The sequence below is a fragment of the Engystomops pustulosus genome, chromosome 2, assembly GCF_040894005.1.
Source record: "Engystomops pustulosus chromosome 2, aEngPut4.maternal, whole genome shotgun sequence".
Lineage (NCBI taxonomy): Eukaryota > Metazoa > Chordata > Amphibia > Anura > Leptodactylidae > Engystomops > Engystomops pustulosus.
The window spans coordinates 41,090,130-41,117,447 of record NC_092412.1 but is presented as its reverse complement, the minus strand read 5'-3'; the positions used below and the strand labels follow the sequence as shown (position 1 = coordinate 41,117,447).

Sequence of the window (27,318 nt, the reverse complement as noted above, 5' to 3'; positions counted from 1 at the left end):
ATGATAAATAACCCCCACTGTGTTTCTGTATAGAAAGAGGGTACACTTTAAGCATCATTACTTCTGGTGAACAAGTCAATAGACAGGTATATCTTGGGTAATATATCAACTTATTTTTCCTTACTCTTTATTATTTCAGGGTACAGTGAAGGTACTAAAAAGTAAATTTAGGGAGACAGTTGTCTGTCTTCTGGAGGAGAGCTAATATGCATATCTTTATATCTTTCTCAATGAAATGTCCTTCTATTGTAGTGTCGTAAACAGATCAAATTCAAGACCAATTCCTTACCCTGTTCAGTTGCATACTTGGACCTTCGTGTAGGTGGCTTTGGGTAGAGTAGGTTATGGGCAGTTACCATTTTGAATTCCATGAAACTACCAAAAAAGCTAAAATGTATTTATTTACATTATTTGTTGTATTATTTTATTTATAGAATATTTTAACGGATGATTTATCAATCTGATCAATGGCAACCGAACAACTGGTGCCGTGTGAACGGTTCATCCCAGCATAATGAGGGGGCACCAAGTCGGAAGCAGTTTGCTCCATGCTCTGTGTAGCGACTGAAAGCTATAACTATTTCTGAGGCTCACATTGACATTAAGGCCTCATGCAGATGACCGTATATGGCTGTGCAAACTGTGAGCAACTCACGGCCGCCATGGACTCACCGCTCCATGACAGTGCTGTGTGGCCGCACCACAGATTATAGAGCAGGTCCTTTTCTTACCCCGAATCACAGTGCAGCCGCTAGTCTTCCATGGAGATGGGAGGAGTGAGGAGCATTCACTCCTCTCATCTCCATTGGGTCGCAAATAACCCTTGGTTTGCAGCCCGTATGAAGCACATGGTCTTGAGCATTTAGCCTAATGCAGCTTATGGCATCTACAAGTGACATGGTGCCAACTACGTCCAGGTTCTTGACCTGTGGTTTTGAGGGGTCACAGAATTCATCGGTGCGGCAGAACCTAAATCAATCAGCTATTGAGAGCCCATCCAGTGGATAAGCCATTGATTATTATCCCTGGAAACCCCTTTTATCATATATGGTCTGAGTCTTTCAGCATATACAATATCATTTGCCCAGTAGAATGGACAAAATAAAACAAACAGTCCATAAAATGACCAATCATATCCCCTATCTCAAGAACTGATATGCTGGTATGAAGTCTACAGGGGGGTAGAATATCGTCTGATACCTAATGGCTCAGCAAATTAACATTATGCGACAAAAAGCAATTGGACCTAAACAAGTCTGGGAGCGATAAATGCCGGCGAATACTAATAACACAATTATACCTGTCTCTGTACTCCGAGGATAAACATTGCTTAATACTGAACACAATATGGCTGGATGTTCTCCATCATATTAGTAATAATCATTTTATCCCTGTGTCCATCTCCAGGGCAGTCACTGAGAAATCGCTGCATTATTGCCAATTATAAATGTCACTTATGCAGGAAATAACATTTTTGCAATGGCAAAAAATGCTATATTTTACAGGATTATACAGGATTTTTTAAAGATATTCCCTAATCGAATGGAGAAGGCTGATGTCCCCCAATCACTTTTACCAGAACACTTCATCTTAAAGTGGCAAACAAAAAAGAGCCATAAGGTGTTATACAACTATTACGCCATTTTGGGCTCCCTTTTTATCTGTCCATCTGTGAACAGAAATGGGTACCCCATGCATCCCTCCTTGCCCCATGAGACAGAAGGTCAGGGGTCGTTGGTTTCCTCTTCCCAAAACCTGCAGAAAGCCACAATGCTCCTTTGTTATACCTTGGTCCCTAGTTATAGGAGGATGATGACCATGTACAATGCACCTAAACTTTCTCAGGAGTTATACCCAGAAGGGTAGCTGCACCCTGAGAAAGTCCTTGTCACCTCACATGAACACATGTTTAAAAAAGAATTATTGGTAAAAACTAAAATTCACAATGTAGTCTGACATGTGGCTGGATCTATGTTAATTCCTAGTATGAGCCAGCCCCAAGGCTGATAGAGGTCAATAGTTGAAATGTAGGGAATATGATTAAACCCTGTACCAGCTTAATGTTATGTTAACTAAATCTCAAGGAAAGAGAGCCAAGTTGTGAGGGCTTGTGTTTTGTGGGGGCGAGATGTCATTTTCATTAGAATTATTTTAAGGTACATACAACGTTTCGAAAATATTTTTTTATGAACCACAGATTGAAGGTGATATAAAAGCTCATCAGAAATGAGCTGCAATAAAAAACAACACCCATGGACTAGTGTGGTTCTGTTCTTGAAAAAAAATTAAAAATGCCAAGTGTCTCTAAAGTATCCTTGGACAATTCCTTTAAATTATCAGGACACGTGAAGAATATGCTGTCTCTAAGTGCGCCATTGTATGATGGTGTCCCTGCTTCCCGGGAGTACAAGCCCTGATAAATGTGGCCCATTGAATCTAGTGACAAATTATTTGTTCCAAAGTCATCTCCAAATATTTTTTTCCACTGGGCCAACTATAAGCATCCCTGGGAGCTCTGGTGAACTATCCCAACAATGGCAGTTGTTGGAGCAGTGCTCCTTTTTGTATGGTTGGAGTTACTGCTTCCCATTAAGGACACTCAGCTGTGTACAAAGTCTTACCGGCAATGTGCAAAGTAGTTCATTGACAAGTGGAAGAAAATTGTAGACAATAGGTGGCACTAGTGTTAATATTCAAACTTTTCCCATGAAGCATTGCCAAAAAGTCTCCACTCCTATCTCTTTAATGCAAATCTGCTCTCCATCCATGAGTGTCTGTACCCTCAAACAGCGGCTATAATTCTATATCTCATCTCTTATTAGTAATATCCTTAGACATATTGCAATATGTATGAATTCCTTATGTTTTCTAAATCTCAACTTGCTATAGGAAGCTTCTATGTTTACTTCTGGATAGAAATCTGTCCATGGTTATGTGATGTCACACAGTAGTGATGGGAAGTCTGACTCTTTATAGTGAGCTGGATCATTAGGCTCTGCTCACTAAAAGGAGCTGGCTCTTGAACTGCACTGTATTAAATGTATAAGTGGGAGCCTCAGACCAGTTAGTCACCCCTCTCCACACCACTTTAAACCTGATTTTATTGAGTTAAAGGGGAATGGTTACCCGATCAGGGGCCATTGGCTCACTGCAGGGAGCTGACTTCTCTCATTCGCATGAAAGATCCGGCTATTAGAGCCGGCTTGTTCACAGATGACACAGGTGCACGGCTATCACAGAGTAATCAGAGCCAAACTGTGCACCTGTGTGACATCACATGACCATGGACCGATTTCTATCCACTGGAAGGAAACATAGAAGCTTTCTATAGCAGGACAGCAAGCAGAGATCTAGAAAACCATGATGAAATGATACAGAAAGTATATTGAAAAACTGTATAATTTTTCATTACACAAACCATATCAATTATTTGCTAAAAGTGGACAACCCCTTTAAAATGTATTGTTTAAGAAAAATCTGGCATTTATTCAATCAATGGTTTTATTTATAGTTGTATTAGCAATCCTAATTTAGTCTTTTTTGTGTTCTGGCTAGTATTTATAATGGATTTTTATCCCTCTGTTCCAGCTGTGCAAATCCTTTTTTATTAGATTTTTGCCTTTATCTTTGTGTTCTGCTTATGGTCAGTTTTGATTGGTTGTATATGGATATTAGATACCTGACCCCCCTACAACCTTTGGCCCTCCTGTTCGGAGGATGGTGCACCTAGATCAGTGATGGCTAACCTATGGCACGGGTGCCAGAGGTGGCACTCGGAGCCCTTTCTGTGGGCACCCAGGCCATCATCAGAGAGGACTCCAGGTATCTTCCTGCAGTCCCAGACAGCCCAGGACTTGCTGTGCACAGAGCTATTTTAAAGTGACAGTTCTACCAGGAACTACTGGAGGGAGTGAGAATGTGTGGACAGCTCTGGATTATCATTGTAGCTCCTGCTCCGGCCCTGATAATTCTTCCTGTTTATGGGACCTTGAAGGGAAACTACAATGATCATCCAAATTTCTTCTATTTTCTGCTTTATTAGTGTCCTCAGGGTGCTGGTATGAATGAAAGCTGTGACAGAGCAGGGAGTATAAATCACAAATTAAATTTCTATGTTGGCACTTTGCTATAAATAAGTGGGTCTTGGTTGTAGTTTGGGCACTCGGTCTCTAAAAGGTTTGCCATCGCTGACCTAGATGGTTCCTTGGTAAACACTGGAGTTGATGCCCAGGAGCAATTAGGGCTTTTCATAAACTTTGGCATGGGTTAGCCATTGATCCGTGAAATTTTAGTTTAGAGGGTTAGAGAAGATTTTCAGGGTACCTTACACCATTTTTGTTCCTGCTTTCCTTTTTATGCACTTAGGACAATCTCATGCTTTCATACATAGAAAAGTATGGATATTGACTTACATGGGAACTTTCTACATTAGGTTGTACTAGTGAGTCAGTGTGATTCTTGCATTTCTTAAAATATATTGAATTAACATTGAGCTTATGTTATGAATAATAGAAATGTACCGGATGTTTCTGAGTTGTTAAGTGCTCCCACCGCGGTCACCAGCTCTTGTTGAGGTATGGAGGTGCTTGACGCTCGTTGACTTGCAATCAATATTCTGCTCTTTGCGGATGGCAATCTGGAGACTGCACCCAATCCGAGCTGCGGTCTCAGGATCATGGTGGATCTGTAGAAGCTTGGTGGGACTTCATAATGGCCAAATGTCGAGGGACAGAAGTCGTCTTTTCTCTGCCTTTCACCTGTCTATAGACGAGAAGCACAGAATACGATTTATTGTATCCAAAGTGGACTTGAAAGAATATTACATTTCATTTGTCCTTGAAGTAAAGCACAACACACCAGGTGACAGAGACCGCTGGGGAGATTTCATCACATTTCTTTTAGGGATTAGACATTATTTATTTCGCTATAAGACCTCTTAAGCAGCTAGAGCGTGAACTTGACACTGGGAATTTTTACCTGACAGAAGCTGCAAATAAAATAAACAGACTGCGGTATATTATTTACAAGGGAATGGTCACAGCAGTTGGAAAAGATGGGTTTCCATGGATTTTCTCAGCTTGATACATATTTTACACAGAATATTTTACTCCAGTACTGTTTGTAGTAAAGGAGTAAAAAAAAAAAAGAATACTAACTGTTAAGTAACTTTCTATTATTTAACATTTTTTTTGCTTTTGATTTCTTTACTCTCAAAAAACGTAAAGGAGTATGTACTGCATGCCGCATATACTAAGAGGCTCTGTTCTCTTAGTAAAACCAGAGGCGTGCGTGGCTGCCAGGTTGGACCTGGTAGAGGTCTCAGATGTAGTTACCATTGGTTTTCCAAAGGAGACTACAGTAAATATGTCAGCCACAGTCGTCCCCTGCTGGCCCTGCTCCACGCCACGTCAAACAAAAAGCCAAATTTTATGGAAATTTTTACATACCAAGCAGGGATGAAGCTAAAGTCTCTGCTGCCTGAGGCTACCAATAGAACAGCGCCCCCTCCACCCAGTACATAAGTAATATATCGGGTTTTTGTTAGTACGTGATTTCTCCATACAGTGGGGCACATTTACTAAGGGTCCGCACACTGCATTTCCCTCGGGTTTCCCGACTATTTCCGATTTGTGCCGCCGATTTGTGTCGAGAATGTCGGAAAACACCAATATTCGCAGAAAGAAAAGGAAACAGGGGTTTTTGGCGCATGTGACTGGATTTTGGCGCAATCACACCGGATTTCATGCGACACTAATCGGGGGGCGTGGCCGTCGGACAACCTGACTGATTTGGACTAAGCGCGGGATTTAAAATTCACATACACTGGGAAGATGGAGAACTCCGGCGGACCTCAGCGGGGAAGCGACACATGCAGGATATCAGGCACACAATCTTGCTGAATCGCGTCAGACTTCATCCTCGTCGGACAGTCCGGATTGGGGATCGCGACAGGACCTGGTAAGTAAATGTGCCCCAGTGTCTCACACCCGTACCCACATTGGACCACATACATCAAAACTAGTGCAGTCTGTACTATGTGCAGTTTGCCTATGGGATGTGCACGATCTTCATGAATCTGGCGCCCCTTGCACTGCTCGGGAAGTGGGCACCATTTTTTTTTGGGTGCACTTCGTTCATGCTGCTGTGGCGCATGTCAGTAACAAATGTGTCGCAAACTCCAACCAAGCATTTGTAGGTGCACATTTTTTCTGTCTTTTTGGAACACAGAGCAGCCGGGACAAGTAGCGCAGACACTTTATAAATACACGTGCAAGCAGTTTGCACGTTCTCGGCAGTGCAAAGTCAGACAGAAAACTGCGGCAAACGCTTTGATAAATGTGGCTCATTGGGGCAGATTTACTTACCCGGCCCATTCGCGATCCAGCGGCGCGTTCTCTGCGCTGGATTCGGGTCCGGCCGGGATTTATGATGGTAGTTCCTCCGCTGTCCACCAGGTGGCGCTGCTGTGCTGAAGTCTGCTGGAATGCCTCGAAATACACCGGCCTATCCTGGATGAAGGTGAGTGAAATTTTCGCAACACAATTTTTTTTTAAATGTGGCGACTTTTCCGAATCCGTCGGGTTTTCGCTCGGCCACGCCCCCTGATTTGCATCGTGCGCATGCCGGCGCCGATGCGCCACAATCCGATTGCGTGTGCCAAAATCCCAAGGCAATTCAGGTACAATCGGCGCAAATCGGAAATATTCGGGTAACACGTCGGGAAAACGCGAATCGGGCCCTTAGTAAATGACCCCCATTGTGTATGAAGAGACACTGAGGGGCATTTATTAAATTTGCCGCAGGCGGCGCTGGAACCGTGCTATATTTCTCAGTGCGATGTAAGTTTGTGGTGCAAGGGATTAATGAATTGGCACACGGGCTATAAGGTTTAGATCAGCTTTTAGCTACTCTCTTTTTATACAGCATATTGCACCAAACACAATTTTGTAAGAATTGAAGTGCCAGAAAACTGATGGATTCACAAGCGCCGCCAAAATTATGCGGCCAAAAATAGAACAAGTCGAGAATGTCGGAAAACACCAATATTCGCAGAAAGGAAAGATAAAAAACACTGACTGGTTTTCCATTTGCAAGGCCATAATAAATAACCCCCACTATTTTTAGGTGTCAGGTCCTACTTTATAGCAAGTGATTGGGTGCCTGATTCTTCCCCCCATCTTTCTGCCGGTGTTGCTGCTGAGGCAAAAGGCTCAACTCCTCTCATGCCGCGGCATGTTAAATTCCTATTTCCTATCCTTTTCTATTGTGCAATGGAGAACAATTGGGTCTGCAAGGTTTATATTGAAGTGTCCACATTTTACTAGATGAAGAAATCCTGCATGCAGGGCTTTTTTGCCTGAAATTTTTAGCAGAAACAGGAAATTCGTTTTTTTATGTAAATATTGGAAATGCACATAAATAACAAATATAGAGCACAACTTCTCTAAGTACGAGAATAGCGACAAAGGAAGTACAATCTCTAGCCCTGTGTAGGCGTTCTCCTTGCATATTCTTGTATATAATGTGAATACTGACAATGCCCAGTACCTCGTATTCTGCAGAAATATGGACTATTCAGTGAAGCAGTTGGAAAGAGGCCAACATCACCATCTGAGTATGCAAAATCTATCTCATCCATTATCACAAAAAGCTGTAGGTTAGCAATAACAGGAACACATTATGCAAAGAAAGAGAACAATTGTCTTTATTCAGGGAACATCTGAGGTTGTCTGAAGGTATTTGAATTGAGGAATTGCATTGTGTCCTCCATAGAATTCATAGCAGCAGGAGAGCACATATGATCTAAGGGGGGTAATATTCACATGCCATGTACAGTAGATAGAAAGAGGACCCGTCACTTCTCCTGACATGTTGCAGTGAGTAAATACATCTATTTCCATGAGCATTTGCATTGGTTTCTTCCTCTATTATTCCTATTAGAGATGTGTGAAATGCCTAAATATACCTGCTTACTATTTGCAGTTCTTATGTAGATATAGGAGGTCACTATTGAGGCCTTCAGCCTTCATACCTGCTTACTATTTGCAGTTCTTATGTAGATATAGGAGGTCACTATTGAGGCCTTCAGCCTTCATACCTGCTTACTATTTGCAGTTCTTATGTAGATATAGGAGGTCACTATTGAGGCCTTCAGCCTTCATACCTGCTTACTATTTGCAGTTCTTATGTAGATATAGGAGGTCACTATTGAGGCCTTCAGCCTGGGCGGGTCTTAGGGCAATTACCACAGAAGAATAGACCAGTAATGTAAATGGCACATGATAGTTGGGGCAACTAATAGTTAGAAAGCAACTTAATAGTTGGTAGAATAGGAACCATGTGCTTTATTTTACTCTCCATGTTTACCCTATCCACTAGCTAGGGGACAATTGTCTGATCATAGGGAGTCTGAAAACTGGCAGCAAAATGGGCATCATATGTTCCCCTAACCTAGGAAATCATAAAAAAAGGGATGAATGTTAGAACAAACTCGTCTGTGGACAAGGATAAATGCATATTATTGGAAGACCCCTTTAGGTCCCACCCCGAAATCAGATTGCCTAATCTAACTGTAAACCAAATGGGGGCTCTTTATTTTGGCATATTTGAATTTGCGACTTGGAGACTGACCAATTGTCCTGACCAATCTGAGACCGTTGTCAGGTACACACCAGTTATGGCGGTAAGTACCAGGTTAGTATGCAGAGCAGATGCTGTGGGGCCCATATCAATTCAGATATAGGCATACATTAGTGATGAAAGTGGAAGGTTAGCATGTGCATCAATTATCCCTTCCCTGGAGCATTTGTTTTTTTTTTTGCATTATTTTTGCATTTTCATGGTGTGGATTATCCCCGGGGTGTGACATCTGCTGTGACTTTTAGTATAATTTCTGCACTGTAACAATCTTAAGTAGAATATCATTTTACACTGATCTTAATCTCTCTGTACTGTGATATCACTGTCTGTATTATTCCTGAACTGTGACATCACTGTGTGTATTGTCCCTTTACTGTGACATCACTGTGTATTATCCATGTACTGTGACATCACTGTGTATTATCCATGTACTGTGACATCACTGTGTATTATCCATGTACTGTGACATCACTGTGTGTATTATCCATGTACTGTGACATCACTGTGTATTACCTCTGTACTGTGACATCACTGTGTGTATTATCCATGTACTGTGACATCACTGTGTATTACCTCTGTACTGTGACATCACTGTGTGTATTATCCCTGTACTGTGACATCACTGTGTGTATTATCCTTGTACTGTGACATCACTGTGTGTATTATCCCTGAACTGTGACATCATTCAGTGTATTATCTCTGTACTACTGTGACATCACTGTGTACATTATCTCTGTACTGTGATATCACTGTGTATATTATCCCTGTACTGTGACATCACTGTGTGTATTATCTCTGTACTGTGACATCACTGTGTGTATTATCCCTGTACTGTGACATCACTGTGTGTATTATCCCTGTACTGTGACATCACTGTGTGTATTATCCCTGTACTGTGACATCACTGTGTGTATTATTCTTTACTGTGACATCACTGTTTTGCCCCAGGACACCATTACAACCTATTACGCACCTGGGCCCAGTCATGCCTTTGACCATTCGTTGTGACATTTGCTTGGATACAAAGTTGTTTATGCATCTGAAAAGGTTGCTGAAAGAACCCAAAAAGTGGCTGAATATCTCTTACAATCTGCTCTATATTTTTCACTCATGTGAACATCCACCACAGGGAAGATATTTGAAATTCTCTTTCTACAGCAACCAATCACAGCACAGCTTTCATTTCTTAAAGTCCTCTTTAGAAATTTAAAGCTGCTCTGTGATTGGTTGCTATGGACAACTGTTTAGATTCTGCACCATCAAATAAATCTCATTGCCAAATGTAAACAAATTTGTTGTCGATAGCAACCCATGAGATTAGTGTATTCATAAGAAGTTAACGCGCCATGAAATGATCTCTTGTAATATAATATAGGAAACCTCATCTGGATCGCTGCCATCGCTGATCATTGCTTTCAGCGATGTTATCTTTACTGAGGTGATGAAGGGAAATGGCTCAGAACAGCGACTTAATACACAATGTCACAGAGATAAATGAAGTCAGGTGCAGAGAAAAAATCCTACTGATTATTCGTCCCTTTATTTAGCCTTAGGTGCGAGTGTTGTGTATAACCGGGATGGGGAACAGCTTGAGCCGCCATCTTATTGTTTCTTTGCCTTCTGGCACATAATGACAAGAAATTGTTCTAGGAACAACCCCCAATTCCCCCCCAACCTAAATCTAAAAAAAAATCCAATTATCATACAACACATATGGTCACATAGGGGATTCTTTCTGACTTTTTCTGGAATTTTTCTTGTGTCGTAGTTGAAGGAACAGGAATGGTCAGTTTCCATAGATGACAGGTCCTGAGGGCCAAAGGTCCATCACTTTTTTGAGGTATCACTCACCAGGAGTTGCTCGTTCACACTACATGATGAGTAAATCAATTCAATGAAGATTTTTTGTCAGGACCAAATACAAGAATTTAAAGAATATTGGATTGTTGGGGACAGGGGGCAGCGTGGGGTGATGGGAACAGGATGAAGAGGGACATAGGGTACGGAAAATCTATGGGGGGGATTTATCAATGTGTCTCATGTTCCGTCAGTTTAGTGGAGAAAAACCCTAGTCATTTTCTGCGCCATATTTATCAGTGTGTTAATGAATCTGGTGCAGGATAGGACTGCCGGTTTCCAGTTTAGACCTACTTTAAAGTGGTCTAAACTCTGCGCCACAATTTTTGGTGCACAGAACATTAAAATAGGCCACGCCCCCTTTTAGACCCTTTCCCAAAGGCCACACCCTCTCAGTCAGACCAGTCGGAAAATGGCTAAAAACCGGTCTCAAAAGCCTTGATAAATGTGGTATAAGGCTTTTCACACTGGTTTTCTGCTGCAAAACCACCAGAATTGTGGTGCAAGTGCGTTAATGCATCTCCCCCTATATGTTGGTTCATAGATTCGGTACAAATGTGGCACTTTTACAGCCAACAAATAAATTGAGAGCATGGACCACGGCTGAAAGCTAGGTGGAGTGTGGACATGCCCAACAGGGCTGGGAGAGGATAGAAAATGGGGGGGGGGATAATTTGGTGCATGGATGACATGGCGTAGGATGATAGGGGGTTTTGGATTTGGTGTATGGAGCTATATAGGGTTTTCTATAGTTTGCTAAGGAGGGTAGGCCTTCAATTAAAAATTGTCCACTTTTCACAGGATAGGCAAGAACAATATAAATGGTGGAAGTCCAGCTACTGGGACCCCCAAAGATCAAAATAATTAATTGACTAATCGATGGAGCGACAGGTCTAGCATGTGTCCTGCAACTCCTTTCAATAATATGGAAACTGCTCAGGTGTCTCAACTATTCCCATGCACTATCTATAAGAGTGCATGAGATAGGCCAATGATGCACTCAGCAATATCTCATACTCTTGTAGTATTAAATGGAACCACAGAACACATGGACAACCTGCCTTTCCATTAACTAGTGCAAATGAGGCCCCCATTCTGGTGATTGGTGGGAGACCTATCAACCGGTCAGATTGTTATTCCCAGTCCTGTGGGTAGAAGAACACAATTCAACCTGGTACAATCCCGGTGTAGCCTCCGGAACTAGAATCTGTGTAGATTCTGGTTCCTGAAGGGTGATCACTGGGGGTCTTGAATATTGCATCTCTACAGATCAGATATTGATTATTGATAATCCCTTAAATCTCTCTAGATTATCCAATAGGGTATAAAAAGATGTTTCTTAAATATTTATATGTCAGAAAAATCCCTTGTTTTGCACAGACGATAAACTGTCAGGGTGGTTCCCCCTTTGAATTCTGTCTTGTGCAATATCCAGATACCTCCTGATTGTTTATAAGGACAGAAACATGTGCCGAATATGTTTCACTGGTGTCATGTGTAGTCACCGGGAGTAAGTCGTTTCTTCATGTGCCAGAAGGCAAATAGACAATAGAAATGACAGATCAAGCTGTCTGCTTTCCAGGCTGTACAAAACTGCTCAGAGAACACCACAAACACATCGCCTAAGGCTAAATTTAGGGGCAAATAATCTGTGGGGGCTTCCTGCTCACCCGCATTCATTTATTTCAGGAGCCTTATTTATTATGTCGCCATTTCCCAGATTACCGGGGTAAAAATAACATTGCAATTAAGATTCCAGCAATGTTCAGCTATGGCACCTCGCCAGCAGAAGAATTCTGTAATGAACATTATAATAAAGGATGACAGGTCATTTCACAAGGCATTAAAGGGATATTCCAATGAATTTTATTCATGTTTAATTAAAAAAAATTAAAAAAACAATAATAAAATTCCCTAAAATACTGTATATACTCATAGTTCTCTCATAGGTCTCTTTTTAATGGAAATATTTTCCCATATATTACAAATCCGCTCTGGTTATGTAATGGTCACCCAATGCAAAGCTAATTACAGTTATTAAAGATTTGGATGGTAATGAACCATTGATCTGGGGTCAAGCACAAGACAAGAAAGGGTAGAGGAAATATTCCGGAATTATAATTGTTTGTCTATTTGCTTGCGCCGACACCCAGCCACACACCAATCACTTATTCGATTCATCATAAACACAAGGGAGGCATTTATTATGGCCTTTCAAATGGAAAACTGGCAGTGTTTTTTTGTTTTCCTCCCTGCGCCACGTGCATCTGAATTTATGAAGTGTCAGCGCCATAATATTGGTGTTTTCTGACACTCTCGACTTTTTGTATTTTTGGACACAAAATTTTTACCCCGCTTGTGAATCCACCAGTTTTCTGACGCTTCTATTTTTCCAACATGTTTTTTGGCGCTTTTTGTGGCGCAAAAATAGCCCAGCTGAAAGCTGGTCCAGGGAGTTCTAAACCTTTCAGTCCATGCGCCAATTCATCAATCCCGTGCGCCACAAACTTACATCCAATTGAAAAATATAGAACGGTTCTAGCGCCACCCTGTGCCTAATATAATAAATGCTCCTCAGGGTGTGGAGTCACAGAGCACAGAGCCATGGATTGGTCTTTATGGTCCATGATTGATTGGGTTGGCTACCAATTATACTTCCATGACAATGCCTTTTATCCTATAAACAGAAAGCTAATCACACAATGGAAAAATATCTCTACAGGTTATACACAGTGGGGTACATTTACTTACCCGGTCCAGTTGCGTTCCAGTGGCGCGTTCTCCGACGCTGATTCGGGTCTGCCGGGATTCACCAAGGTCCGTGCGCTCGATATCCACCAGGTGATGCTGCTGCGTCGAGGTCCGCCGGAGTTCACCTGTTCGTCCCTGCTTCTTTTTTAAATGCCACGGTTTTTCCGAATCCGTCGGGTTGTTTGGCGCCACTCCCCCCCGATTTCTGTTGCGTGAAAGCCGGCGCCGATGCAATAAAATGTGATCGCGTGCGCCAAAATCCCAGGGCAACTCAGGGCAAATCGGAAATCGTCGGGGAACCCGACGAAAGTGCGCAATTCGGACCCTTAGTAAATGAGCCCCAGTGAATTTGCTGGTTGTTCATCACAGTGATTTACTAATTCCAGATCCCTATTCACATGCTGTGTAAGAAATAATCAGCAGAGGCAGTGGAGTGGCTTTACATTCACAGCAGATCAATTATTGCAAAGGAATTAAGCCACAAGAGATGTACAGAGAAATCTGCATGAGAGCCACATCAAAAACTACCATTTATTTTTTTGCACCACGCTGTAAAACATTCTGTAGAAATCCCTGTAGTAAATTACAGTACATCTGTTGAAAGAGTTTCATGTTTTTGAAAAGCTGCTCATTTTGGCATCTTTTGGCCCAAATATATCACTATACTAGTGCAAACTGTTTGCCTCACTAGTCCCACTAATTGGGGGACATTGATCATAATTTTTAAACGTTTTTTGCCGTTTTGGAACTTAGTGGTTTCTCCGGAAAGCACAGCCCAATGTATTAAAGTGGCGCAAGGCTGTTAGTAATTACTGGGTAGACGGAACAAATCAGTTATACGCCATAAAAATGCCGACATGAATGAAATGTGCACCAAAATCTTACATGGACTGCACCTTAATTTTGCACTTCAAATACACGCGCAGAACACACTTGTGAAAAAGTGTGAAAGGGGCCTTATGTGACATAGTGAATGTTCTGCAGATGTTAGTGCGGTATCTATCACAATTTTGTTTCTAAAAAGTTGCAAAAATACACCTTCTCTGAGCAAGTGCACTTGAAGAAAATCTCCCTTTTCATTACTGGAAACAAAGGTTTTTGCTTCCCCCCAAAAAAAATCAACTGAAAGCAACATAAAAAATACTTCAACACAGTTTTAAAATGTAAAATTTCATCATCTCAAATAACGACTTCATCATTCTCTATTGGATCATCTTTTTGAGGGGGATTATTGTCTTAATGTGCAGATCTAAAAATGTTATGAGACGCCGTGTCCTGCACATTAGAATTAAAAAAGGCAATTAAACATATTTGTAGCTTTGAGGCCCCTTTCACACTTGCGTTTTTCACGCGCGTTTTCTGCGCATGCTTTTGACGCGCAGAACTTGCATTGCACTCTGACACATTGGGGCAGATTTACTTACCCGGCCCATTCGCGATCCAGCGGCGCGTTCTCTGCACAGGATTCGGGTCCGGCTGGGATTTAAGAAGGTAGTTCCTCCGCCGTCCACCAGGTGGCGCTGCTGCGCCGAAAATAATCTTAACGCCCCGGAATGCACCATCCCATAGCAGGTGAAGGTGAGCGCTTCCCAAGCGACACATTTCGGTTTTTAAATGCGGCGGTTTTTCCGAATACGTCGGGTTTTCGTTCGGCCACGCCCCCCGATTTCTGTCGCGCGCATGCCGGCCCCGATGCGCCACAATCCTATCGCGTGCGCCAAAAACCCAGGGCAATTCATGTACAAGCGGCGCAAATCGGAAATATTCGGGTAACACGTCGGGAAAACGCGAATCGGGCCGTTAGTAAATGACCCCCATTGTAATCAATGGGTCTTTTCAGACCTGCATTTTTTTGCACGCACACACGTGCGTTTATTTTAACGTGCGTTTAAATCTCGACATGCTCTACTTTTGCAAGTCAGGCGCGTGTGAAAAACGCACCATACAAGTCTATGGAGACGCATCAAAAACGCATTGCACTCTGAGACACTTGCAAGTGCGTTTTTCACGCATCAATTGCCATAGAAAGTATAGAGCTCAGTCCTGAGTCCTTTCACGTGCATTATCCGCGCGTGAAAAACGCATTGAAATTGCATTGAAAATGCGCGTGAAAAACTGAGACACTGAACAAACTCTGACTGAAAACTGATTGCACTCTGATGCAAACCCTGATCGCACCCTGATTAGACTCTGACGTGATCTGCAACGCAAGTGTGAAAGGGGCCTTAGTCTCTGCACTTACAACTGAATGTAGTCTGGATATTGTACATGCAGTTACTTTTTTGTGCAAAAGGCAAAACACCAACTAACATGAATTACAAGCCAAGAAAAGGAACAAGCCAGGCACAAAGAAAGATGAACCTGAGACACACTGGGGCACATTTACTTAGGCTTTTTCACCCCTTTGCGACACACTTTTTTTGGACTGTGCCCTATCTTCAATGGGAAAAAGGCTTGCACAGGTATTTAAGTAGCGGGTGCATTGCGGTTGTGTTGCACACAACCCTTTTTGTGGCGCAGTTGTGCTTGGCTTCCTTGGGACACAAATCATGGGGTGTCCAACGATCCGACTGATTCTTTGAGCTCTTTTTGCGCCTGTTATAAGTCTATTTTTTTGCACCTCATTTGTCTTTGTCGTTTTGGCTCTTTGTCAAATGCAGGGTTTTTTTGAGCATTGTCAAATTGTGCCTTTTAAAAAAGGCACAATTTGTTGCGCAAATCCTTCCATTGCCTTTCCTAAGCATGGTCAGGACTGGGATGTTATTACACAATTATTTGCGCCCATATAGGCTCAATAGTATAATAAATCGGGCGAAAACATTCGTAAAGAGGGGCAATGTAATGACAGATAGGGTGCAAAAACAGACAGCTAATTGAGGCGTAACATCCCAAAAAAGTGCAAAATTAGGGGAAAACAGCGATTGCGCAGCAAAAAGGCGCAAAAACACCAACAGTAAGGGGAAAAAAGATAAATGACCCCCATGTGTAATATGGGGCTGTAAGAGAATGTTATATAAGATAGAAATGTGATAGGTAGATAGATGATAGAAGATTAATATGAAAGATGATAAAGATTTAAAGATATATGAAAGATTTATAGATTCAGAAATGTAAAGTATATTATGTATAGATAGATGATAGATATGAGATATAAATGCAGTAGAAGAGAGATTGAAGATCGATTGATAGATGGATAGCTAGAAAGGAGATAGAAATGATATTTAATAGGAGATATATAGATACGTAGATAGAAGATAAATAAATAAATATGAGAGAAACAATTTATAGGAGATAGATAAGTAGACAGATAGATGATAGATATATAGACAGGAGATATCCTATAAGCATCTTCACCCGGACATCAACAAAAGGGTAGAAAAGGAAATCTGCCACTTGCCTTTATGCATTGTAAACCAAACATACCGTTAGAATGCTGTAGCTACACTGATGCAGAAACATATCTTGTTTAATCCCTGAGCTGAGTGGTTTTGCTGAAAAAACAATTATAAAATTATGATAATGAAGCTCTGTCCCTTCTGTGCCTGGTTCTGCATTTTTCCTCTTAGATTAGTTATGCACTGCTTCTGAGAATGATGTAATCAATCGCTGCACCATCCCCCAGATGCTATGTATGACTGATCCAGCTCAGGTTGATTAGTCCTGTCTTTACAGTTCAGGAGGCTCAGTGTAACATACAGGCTTCCCAAGATCCTGAATGTTATAATTGTTTTTTCAGCAAAAGCACTCAGCTCAGGGATTAAACAAGATATATGCCTGCATCGGTGTAGCTACAGCATTCTCAATGTGTGTTTGGTTCATAATGTATGAAATCAAATAGTAGACTTCCATTAAAGGAGCACAACGTCCCCTTGCCACAAAAGTCCACATGCAGGGGACAGGGTAGTGTGCCCAGTTTGCCGCCCCCTAATGCCGGCCCTGGGCGTATCCTTACACAGTTAGATTCCATCCAAAATTGCTGATAAGGGAACAGTGACATCTAATGATCAATTTATTAATAAAGAAGCAAATGATTTAAGTAGAGGTTATTAAAGAAATATCAAGATGTAAAGTTATAAGAAAATGTTATCCAAGCTTGTATATATATATATATATATATATATATATATATATATATATATATATATATATATATACCCAAATATTACTACAAATATTACTAAAACAGCCATGTCAGAAGAGGTGACAGGTCCTCCTTTACAACTTTCATTATAGCATTGAACCATTGAAATAAACAGTGCAGAACCTTGTAAATGTCAAGGTTACATTTGTCAAACTGTTAGTTTTGCTGATGGTGACCTCTGGCTGCTACAGAAACAACAGCAAAACAAAGAGCGTTATAAAATCCAAGAAAATAGAGAAATAGCACCAATTTTCAAAAAGTATAATGGCTGCATATATATAGATATGTGTCAATACTATAATTCCCAAAATGTGGACCATATTTTAAAGAAAAACACAACAGCTGTCTGAGAGTCTGAATATTCTTAGTTGCCCATCACAGTTCCCCTTTAAAATATTCATGAGTACTGGTAAAATGAAAGCTGAGCTGTAATTGGTTGCCATGATCAACTAAGAATATTCTGACTTTCAGACAGCTTGATAAATCTGCCACAATAAGACACAATTTAGACACAAAATAAATGTGACTTTCTGGTCAATGGAGGTCTTACCTCTTCTAATGAATGATGTCCAGGGGGCCTGATTCCAGAAACCATCAGTCCAGCGCTATATATCCTGGGTTTGTGTAAATCGGGCTTATACTTATCTAACAAGACATTTGTGGGTTTAACATCACTACCCAGTGTCTCATGTTCTTTTGGTAAAGGTACGGTACAGGGTGGGGGTCCATATGGCATGCCCATTTGTCCAAACGGCACTCTGTCGACTGCTTGGGGGTTTCTCCTAATGTAGGTGATAATCTTAGGCCGCACGTGCTTGGGTTTGGGTATAATGAGGGCAGGTTCAATGGTCTCTTCCGATTTTACATTATGATTTATAAGTGAAGGTTTGGAATTGACCAGGATGGGTTTGGGGATTCCACTGTTAGCAAGAGTCTTGTTAGTAGCTTTAGGGGATATGTTGAACAACTGTGTACTCTCAATAGGAGGTAGCACGGAGGAAGGTGACAATCTGTCAACATGAGCAGCAGTAAGATCCTTAATGCTGATCGGTGAGGCAACGCGCTGATCATTAATATTAACCAGCGGGCATGGGGGAGAAGGAGTACATAAAAAAGAATCGCTTGGGTCCTTATGGCTCTCTTTCAAATTGCTTTTTAGAATATCTGACTGATGTTTTCGACCAAGAGATGTCTTTTTACTGTCAACGAAAGCATTTTTATCTTTTAAGGAAGTCACATTGCTGCTTGAAAGAAAATTATTGTCACTATCCTGACAAAGATAGTCTTGTACTGAAAATCTGTCTTTACTGGCATGGATCTTATTATCCAGGGAGTCAGTGAGTGATGTAGTCTTTCTGATCGCAGGCTTGTAGCTTGGCTCTTTGTTTTTTGAAGACTCAACTTCTTGGGAATGACCAGCTTGAACATCAGAGACCTGAGAGATTTGGGTTTTCATTTCACTGCAATATACATCAAGTTTATAATCATGCGTCTTAGTATTGGAAGGACTGGTAGATGGAAATGTCCCACTTTGTTTTCCTGCTGGATTTGTCTGGAAAATAGTTGCCTGGCCACATGGAGAAGACAAGTGTGATCTTCTAGTTTCGAAAACCCCTTCTACTCTTTTGGATCCAGCAACCTCAACTAATGTTATCTGTAGTTTGTGGGGAGATGGTGACTTAGACTGAAAATTTTTGGGATCAGTCAGTTCAGATGGTTTCATTGTTTGACCCTGATACAATTGTGCTTCTGGTACGGTACAAATTACCTGAGGTTTGTAAGGTAAACGAGAGTGATCGTCAACATGAACAGGATGGGACAATGTGCTTTGCTTGTTGACATGGGTTAAGGTTCCATCACCCATTGAAAAATCTGAGCCAGTAATATTTGAGGTAGGTGGTTTAGAATAAAATACAATCGTCTTTTCCTCTGAGGTATTACTGATGTTATGAGAGGATAGTCCGAATAAATGGTCACCTGGTAGGGATGTGTCCGTGGGCCTGATCCCACAATGAGAAGTGTCAGCGTACTGCAAAAACTTAAGCGGCAAATCTACAGGTGTCGTAGGTGACATATGCTCTTTCATAAAAGTTTCTGTTTTGGGTGAAGGGATACATGTTTTTATCCTAGAACGTTCTCCATGGGTTATGGTACTAACACTGTAACTATGGGCACTGATAGAGGATTCATGGGTCTTGGTGATGGGAACCTGGAAACTTCTCTCGTATAAGCTAGTTTTCGAATTTAAAGGAGATTGTCCATGAGAGCAAGATTTTAAACTATCCTTAGCATCATCCGTCATGTATTCTTTGCTGATGTCCTTGTTGCTTGGTGAATGGAGTCTTAAGTCACTAATTTGTTCACTTGATGGAGACACGTTGACCAATCTGCTTGACTCCTTATTAAAGACTGCAATATTTTCAGACTGCCAAGTGCACAGCATCCCCGTCTTCTCTTCCGTGCTATATATCTCTCCTTTGTCACCAGTGTTTGTAGATAAAATCTGATTGGCATTAGTATCACCCAAGCCGGTTACACCCTCATTATCATTTTTCTCTTCATTGCTGTTGTCCTCTTGTTCTGTGCAATAAGCCTTACTCGGAACCAGTGGGATACTCATGTTTGTAAGTTACTATCACAGGCACTTACACAGAACTTTTAGGCAATTTTTTTTTTTACGTATGTAAAGTGGTGATTAAACCCATGATAGTTTGTCTAGAGGCTTAAAGGCTTTAAAGATCTAATTAGATAAACCATAAATGGGGTCCATAGAATATTTGATGGGTTGAACTGGAATTGCAGCATTCGTAAATTTCTGTAAAACCTGCAAAAAAGGGTAAAACATTAACAAATAAGCATTTATTACATGGGCAAACTAAATTCCTACAAATATGCAAAAATAATCAATTCTAGGGATAAAAGTCCCAACCAACTTATTCACTGACACATAGGTTTCCATAAGCTTCATATCTAACTAGGGGCTGGTGGGTGGGTTTATGTCATAGCTGTAACACTTAACTTTTCATTTGGTTGCTTTTTCCTTTCTCTTTAAGTAATTTGCAAAAATGTTAAGTCCATTATGGAAAAAATTACTTAAAGGGAGTCTAGTAGCTCCAAAATCAGACTATGAATGAAGAACACATTACGGAGGTCACTTTAAAAGCTTTCCAGGTACATCTTCTCTGTTACTGTGTTACACATGTTACACTGCCACCAAGTAACATATCTTTCTTCTAATTGAATAAATAAAAGTGATGTTCTATATCTTTTTCTTCTCTTGTCCGGATATGGGTAGTCTAGTCTGCCTATGGCAGTTTTGTAAAAAATTTGTAAAAAATCCCTGCCGTGACATTGGGTCCGCTTTTGTAAAACTTCCCAAAATTCTGGTGCACAGTTTAGAACAAGTAGAAGTAGGTCTAAAGTAACAAAATTCTTCACGGAATTGGGCGTTCAGTGCTCAGTCGGACCATGTGCCACGTTTATAATGCAAAGTCCGATAGAAATGTGTTGCACGTCCTGTGTTACAGGTGCACCAAAAAAAAATGGTGCACTCAGTCGGGGCAGTGCAGAGGGCACCAGATTTATGAAGAATGTGCACAAGAAATCCTGACTCTAGCGCCCCCTGCACACTACACAGGCACACTGCACCTAGTACACACTGCACTGTTCTTAGTAAATGTGCCCCTCTATGGTAAAGGTCACCAAAGTTTGCACTATTTTTAAAAAAAGTGGGCCAGTGGATGACAAATGTGGCGCATGGTTCGACTGTGCACCAGAAGGCTTCTCTAAGTGCAGAATTTTGTGTTTTCATACAGAAAACTGGTACAGGTGCTTTGGTAAATTTGAGCCATTGTCCTCGAAAAAAAATTTAGAGCTTCTATAAAAAGCTTCTATCTTGTTTCATTAATTCTATGTTTATTTTTTTATTTCCCCCACCCACCCCTCTGATGAATGACAGGAGTAGCTGGCCACCATTTTACAAGACTTTTCTGAAACATAGCAGAAAAGATTCGGCTTCAATTCGGCGGCTGAATAAGAGCAGATTTGTGTCAAATCTAAGAACCAACAAATAGATTTGCTCATCCCATCTACATCAAACGTGACTTAAGTCTAAATACATGTATGTTGTGTGTCCATCACATGACAAATTTTTCCCCCAGATTCCCCCCAGATTTTTCCCCTTCTGAAAGGCTTGAAGGGACTGATAAAGAACGTTTATAGAAACTTTTAATCACACTATAAGTAATCATGAAATGCCAAAAAACCCTCTTTATGTTTCTACTCTGTACATTATGTGCATTGCCAATTCCTGACATCTAGGTCTACATTTGCAACACCTCCTTCCTCAGACCTGCCAGTCACAGGCGCTGTGAATAGACTATGCTGTAACGAGTCTTACATCAGACAATGGAGGGAAAGTCAGAAAAATAAATCCTTTCCCTTCTGTGCAATTAATGTAGATGGAGTTCTTCTCAGCGCTCACGTAGATCTCCGAACAATGACTGCTTAATAAAATGTCACTTACAATTAAAACTACTCTTGGATTTTCTAAGTGAATGGAGCCAAGTCTATTCTTATCTTTAGGGTGAAAGTGAATAGTAATGGGCTTAATTACAATGCGGTGCTAAGGCTCATTGTACCTGCAGAAACAAACGGAGATGGGATTAAATTACCAAATCCTTAGGCCCAGTTATCCAATTTTACAGGGCGCTAAAAGTATAGTAGAAAACCAGGGTATGAAACTGACCAAGGATAACATGTGCATGCTCTTAGTATGTTCTTCAAACATGGACAGTGGTGACTTAGTGGCTGTGTAGAGGGCAGGGCTGGCGCCTGCACTGGGCATACCCGGGCCAGGGCCCAGAGCTGGGGGGCCCACATAAGGCTACATTTACACAATGTATGCCCGTTGTACCATAGTATGGCGGGCATACATCGGCACTGGGGAGAGGAGGAGCTGCTCACCCCCGCCCCTCTCCAAATGAATATATGGAGCACGGCGCCGTATTCCAGGGAAATATAGGACATGTCTTTCTGTTCCACCGTTCCGCTCCCGTATGGCGCTGTGCGCCCATTGCCGTGTATGGGGGGCGAATATATGCCGGACGTATATATATATGTCCCCCATGCGTTCATCTGAATGTAGCCTAAGGCTGTATATAAGGAATCTATGGGCGTGAGGGGGAGCTGTATTTAATAAATCCATAGGGGGGAGGGGGGCTGTATATAAAATAACCATGAGTGGGCTGTTTGGTATGATAAACCAAAAAATATTAGGGAGCAGGAGACTGTTTTAGTTTCTAAATTTTTTATGCAGCCATATGAGTTCACTGCAAAGAAGGGGCCTACTGAGCCTCTGCCACCCAGTGGTCTAATGAAACGCGGAGCCAACCCTGGTAGAGGGACATGGCTCACTCTGTTGCCCATCGGCACTATGCAGCTACAATTGCGGTGTACCGGTGACATTACACACCAGCAGGAGTCCTCTCTAGGAACCCAAACCTGCCTGTATCAACTTTCTATTAGGCCATGCCAAAGACAGTCTAATACACTGCACTACATTAGTCCTGCAATGTATTATAATAGAGAAAAGTAATCTAATATGGGATAAAGCAATAAAAAAATCTTAAAAACATAAACTGTTATGTAAAAAAAAAAACAGTCTGAAAAAAAAAAAAAGAAGAAACACCAACACACAAAAAACTCTACCCCTTTAAAAAACAAAACAAACACATTTCACACTGTACCAACCCCGATTAAAATATTATAACAGTATATATTTTGCACGCCCAAAAAAAAGGGAAAAAAAAAAAAGAAAATCAAATTGACATTTTTTTAATCATCCATCATACAAAAGATTGAAAAGTTTTATAAAGTTCAAGGTTATACGACTAAAAACTACAGGTCTTTACACAAAAAATAAGCCCCCGCAAAATTTCATCAACAACGTAATATCAAAATGTGTGGCTCTTGGTATGCGAAAATGAGAAAACTCCTTTTTACTCTAAATGCTCCATTATGCCTCTGAAGGTCATTAAAAAAAACTCTTAATAATAATAATTCCTTTATTTATATAGTGCACACAGATTACACAGAGCTGCACAGAGTTTGCCAAATTGTTCCCTGTCCCCAATGGGGCTCACAATCTAATCAACCTACCAGTATGTTTTGGAAAGAACATACAAACTCTTTGGAGATGTTGACCCTGGGACTTGAACCCAGGTCCCCAGCACTGCAAGGATGTTATGCTAACCAATAAGCCATCGTGCTTGGTATTGTTCTTCTTTCTGTATTTTATTTAGTTTCCACAATAAATACAGGATTTGCAAACTTTTTAAAATATACTGTCACTGTGGGGTCAATACAAGTTCATTAGTATGATGCTTGAAACCATAAATCATGCTAGTAAAAACTTAATTTCATCCTGCAAAAAATGAAACCCCATACAGCTATAGTGAGAAAAAAATAAAAAGTTCTAGCTTGTAGAAGGCATTGATAAAAAAAAAAAATTAAAAATTAAATTGTGATACATCTGGCCAAATGTGTACAGCAGCTTCTTCAACACTGGGAAAAGACTGGAGGGAAAATTAAACGTACTTAATTTCTTGGAAACCAAATATATCTTGAATCTCTTTGAAGATATTTAATAGTTTTAGTGTAATACAAATTCTGTACAGAATATGCTGGAAGCAGATTTGGAACGGTCCTGTCCATGTAAAGCTTTGTTCTGCCACAAGCGGTGCGCCAGGAAAAGCAGGTCATACACTGAGCCAAGACAGCGCGAAGAAAACTTTACACTTCAGAAGGTTATCCTTGCCATTGTTAAATAATTATTAATCACAATATTCACTTGTAGACCATGAAGAGTTAAACTGACAGCATACACGAGCTGTACACGAGCTGTACACGAGCTGTGACATACATATGGTGTATGGGATGAGCTACTGTACATTACATAAAGCCTAAATATATATGAATACCATATAAAGGGACACAGAACGTCCAACACTACAAGACACACCTCTACTAGGACTATATATATGACAGACGGACAGTGTCATGGCGGCTGATACGGGCTGATACCAAGAGGCTGTTACATCGGGGCTGATACATCAAGGCTACGACAGCTGAACTTCTCTTACAACTGAAACTACTGCTCTCACATCTCGGACGACACATGGAGAAGAAAAGACAACAGGTGTAATGGATAATGATATATGAAGAGCTACGGGAAGAGATGGAAACCTCCCGGCCATTACGGAACATATCCTCACTGATACACTGACTGACATGGACACGTGACTGATAACCTGCGCAAGTATCTTGTATCTTGTATTCTGCAACCTGGATGACGCCAATAAAGGAGACTTTTTATAAGTATCATCGAGTCCTTCTGGTGTCACCGAGTGACGTATTTTGGGAATAATCACTTTGACACCAAGTATAGTTATTTGTATCAAATTACATTTAACAATACAGAGAACAATAGACAATATCTACTATTATTAGATTTTTACAATGGCGAGCCTAGCGGATATACGATTGTTTCAGTCTGAAGAGGGGGAGAAGGAATCGTCCCATAAAGACATTTCAAACTGTCCCGATCGTAGAAACTGAGAATCTTCTGACGAAGGACACAGGTGCCAGGATCCAAGGTTGTAAGTATGGAAATCATTGATTCTTTTACTAAGAAATGTAACTTAGAGTTTAAGTCTGTGCCTAGTGATCAGTCAGATCTAGAAACTGTTTGGTTGAGTTTATATAATGAATGTCAACAAGAGAACAGGAAGATAGAGAGGAAACGTGTTACAGTCAGAAAAGACAAAGAGAAATTGAGGAATATTGTGCATATGGTAAAAGTCTATCATCAGGTTGTGCTAGACAGATCCATAGCTAAGAAACCTACTGCTATCTCTAAGACAGATAATGTGATGTGTAAGGAGAGAGATAGTGACAGTAAGACGTGTAATGATGTAACTCAGCAGAGTGATCAGGGACAGGTCTGTCTCCTCTCTGCTGGAGGTGACTCTGTGTCTTTTCAGAAACAGATATTGGAGATGAAAGAATCCAGCCTGAAGTTAAAAATGCAGAAGCATTTACTGAATCTGAGCAAAGAGGTTCCCATATATAATGCTAAAATCCATGTGTGCAGGAATCATGAAATCTTTGAGAGCTTTGTGGAGAAATTTGATTTGTCTAATGAACAGAAAAATCAGTTGTTTAAAATTTGGCTTCCTCTAGAGTTTTCCAGGCGACTAGAATTAGGAAATTCACTTGATGACGAGTCTAGGGAGTGGTCACATGACAGTGACGTAGACAGATTAAAGAAGTTACTCTGTTGCACTACAAGTGACAGTATGCCCACATATGAGATTTTATGTGAGCTGAAAATTGGTAGAAAGGAATGTACATTCTCATTCCTGTCAATGTTTGAGAGAACGTGTAAAGCAATTGGAATTTGTAATCCTTGCTCAATAATGAGAGAATTCATTAAGAAATTTGCATTCCTTACTGCTGCTGCACTTGTATTTGCCTCAGATCAACCTTCTTTATTCAAAGTTGCTAAATTTTTAGATACAGTTAGAAAGCAAAGCAAGAACCAATCACAGGTTCATAGACAGAATATAGACAGAAAAGAGATAGATAGTTACTCAAAGAGGAAAAATCTCCCAAAACAATTACACAAAGTATCTGCCCCCAGAAGACAATGTAACAATATCTATCAGGAAAGGCGCAAATTACACATAGAGCGAAAACCTTATCATGAAATTATGAAATCTGCTCCAAATAGTAATTTGTCTTTACCTTTAAGTATTAATAAAGAGCCTTCTAAATGTCAATCTATTTCTGAATGTAAAGACATTGATATCAATGTGCCTGGTGCACAGCAAAGATTCCCTGATGTGAGGGAAGTAGAGATGAGCGAACATGCTCGTCCGAGCTTGATGCTCGTTCGAGCATTAAGGTACTCGAGACGGCTCGTTGCTCGGACGAGTATTTCCCCTGCTCGAGATCGAGCATTTAATTAAAAAAACACAGTGAAGAACAATGAAGAATAGAATAAAAACAGTGAACACAGTGAACACAGGATCATTTAAGTGAAAAACACAGTGAAGAACACAGTGAAGAATAGATTACAGATGTTCGGCACATCTGCTTACTTGTCGGAAGATACGCGCGGAACGGTGCGAACAAAATAGTATGTGAAGAACAATATATATGTGTGAAGAAGACATTGCAGAACACGGTGAGCAGGACGGAGACACAAGGGAGCAGCACAGAGACACCGGGGAGCAGCACAGAGACATCGGGCAGCGGCACGGAGACATCGGGGAGCGGCACGGAGACATCGGGGCACGAAGACATCGGGGCACGGAGACATCGGGGCACGGAGACATATGGGCACGGAGACATATGGGCACGGAGACATCGGGGCACGGAGACATCGGGGCACGGAGACATCGGGGCACGGAGACATATGGGCACGGAGACATATGGGCACGGAGACATATGGGCACGGAGACATATGGGCACGGAGACATATGGGCACGGAGACATATGGGCACGGAGACATAGGGGCACGGAGACATCGGGGCACGGAGACATCGGGGAGACTTCAGTGGAAGAAGAGCAGCGGATCCCGGGACAGCGTATCTCCCGACAAGTAAGCAGATGTGCAGAACATCTGCAATCTATTCTTCACTGTGTTTTTCACTTAAATGATCCTGTGTTCACTGTTTTTATTCTATTCTTCACTGTTCTTCACATCTGTTAACTTGTCGGGAGATAATATACGCGCGGAACAGTGAAGAATAGATTGCAGATGTTTGCATACATCTGCTAACTTATCAGAAGACATTCTTTTTCAATTAATTAACACATTTTATTCCCGAACCATGGTCCCTTTGAAAAATGCTCGAGTCTCCCAT

General features: G+C 41.1%; 1 protein-coding gene across 3 annotated transcripts in view; it reads right to left on the bottom strand.

The window, feature by feature from the left end:
- MTUS2 (microtubule associated scaffold protein 2) overlaps window positions 1-27,318 on the bottom strand; it is a 366,148-nt gene that overhangs the window by 216,521 nt on the left and 122,309 nt on the right. For all 3 annotated transcript variants that reach the window (XM_072134356.1, XM_072134358.1, XM_072134357.1), the window contains exons 2-3: window positions 17,940-20,213; window positions 4,521-4,761 (exon numbers count right to left, since the gene is read on the bottom strand). In XM_072134356.1, the coding sequence (XP_071990457.1) occupies window positions 4,521-4,761; window positions 17,940-20,009 (2,311 nt within the window). In that variant the 5' untranslated portion in view covers window positions 20,010-20,213. The remainder of the gene's footprint in view (window positions 1-4,520; window positions 4,762-17,939; window positions 20,214-27,318) is intronic.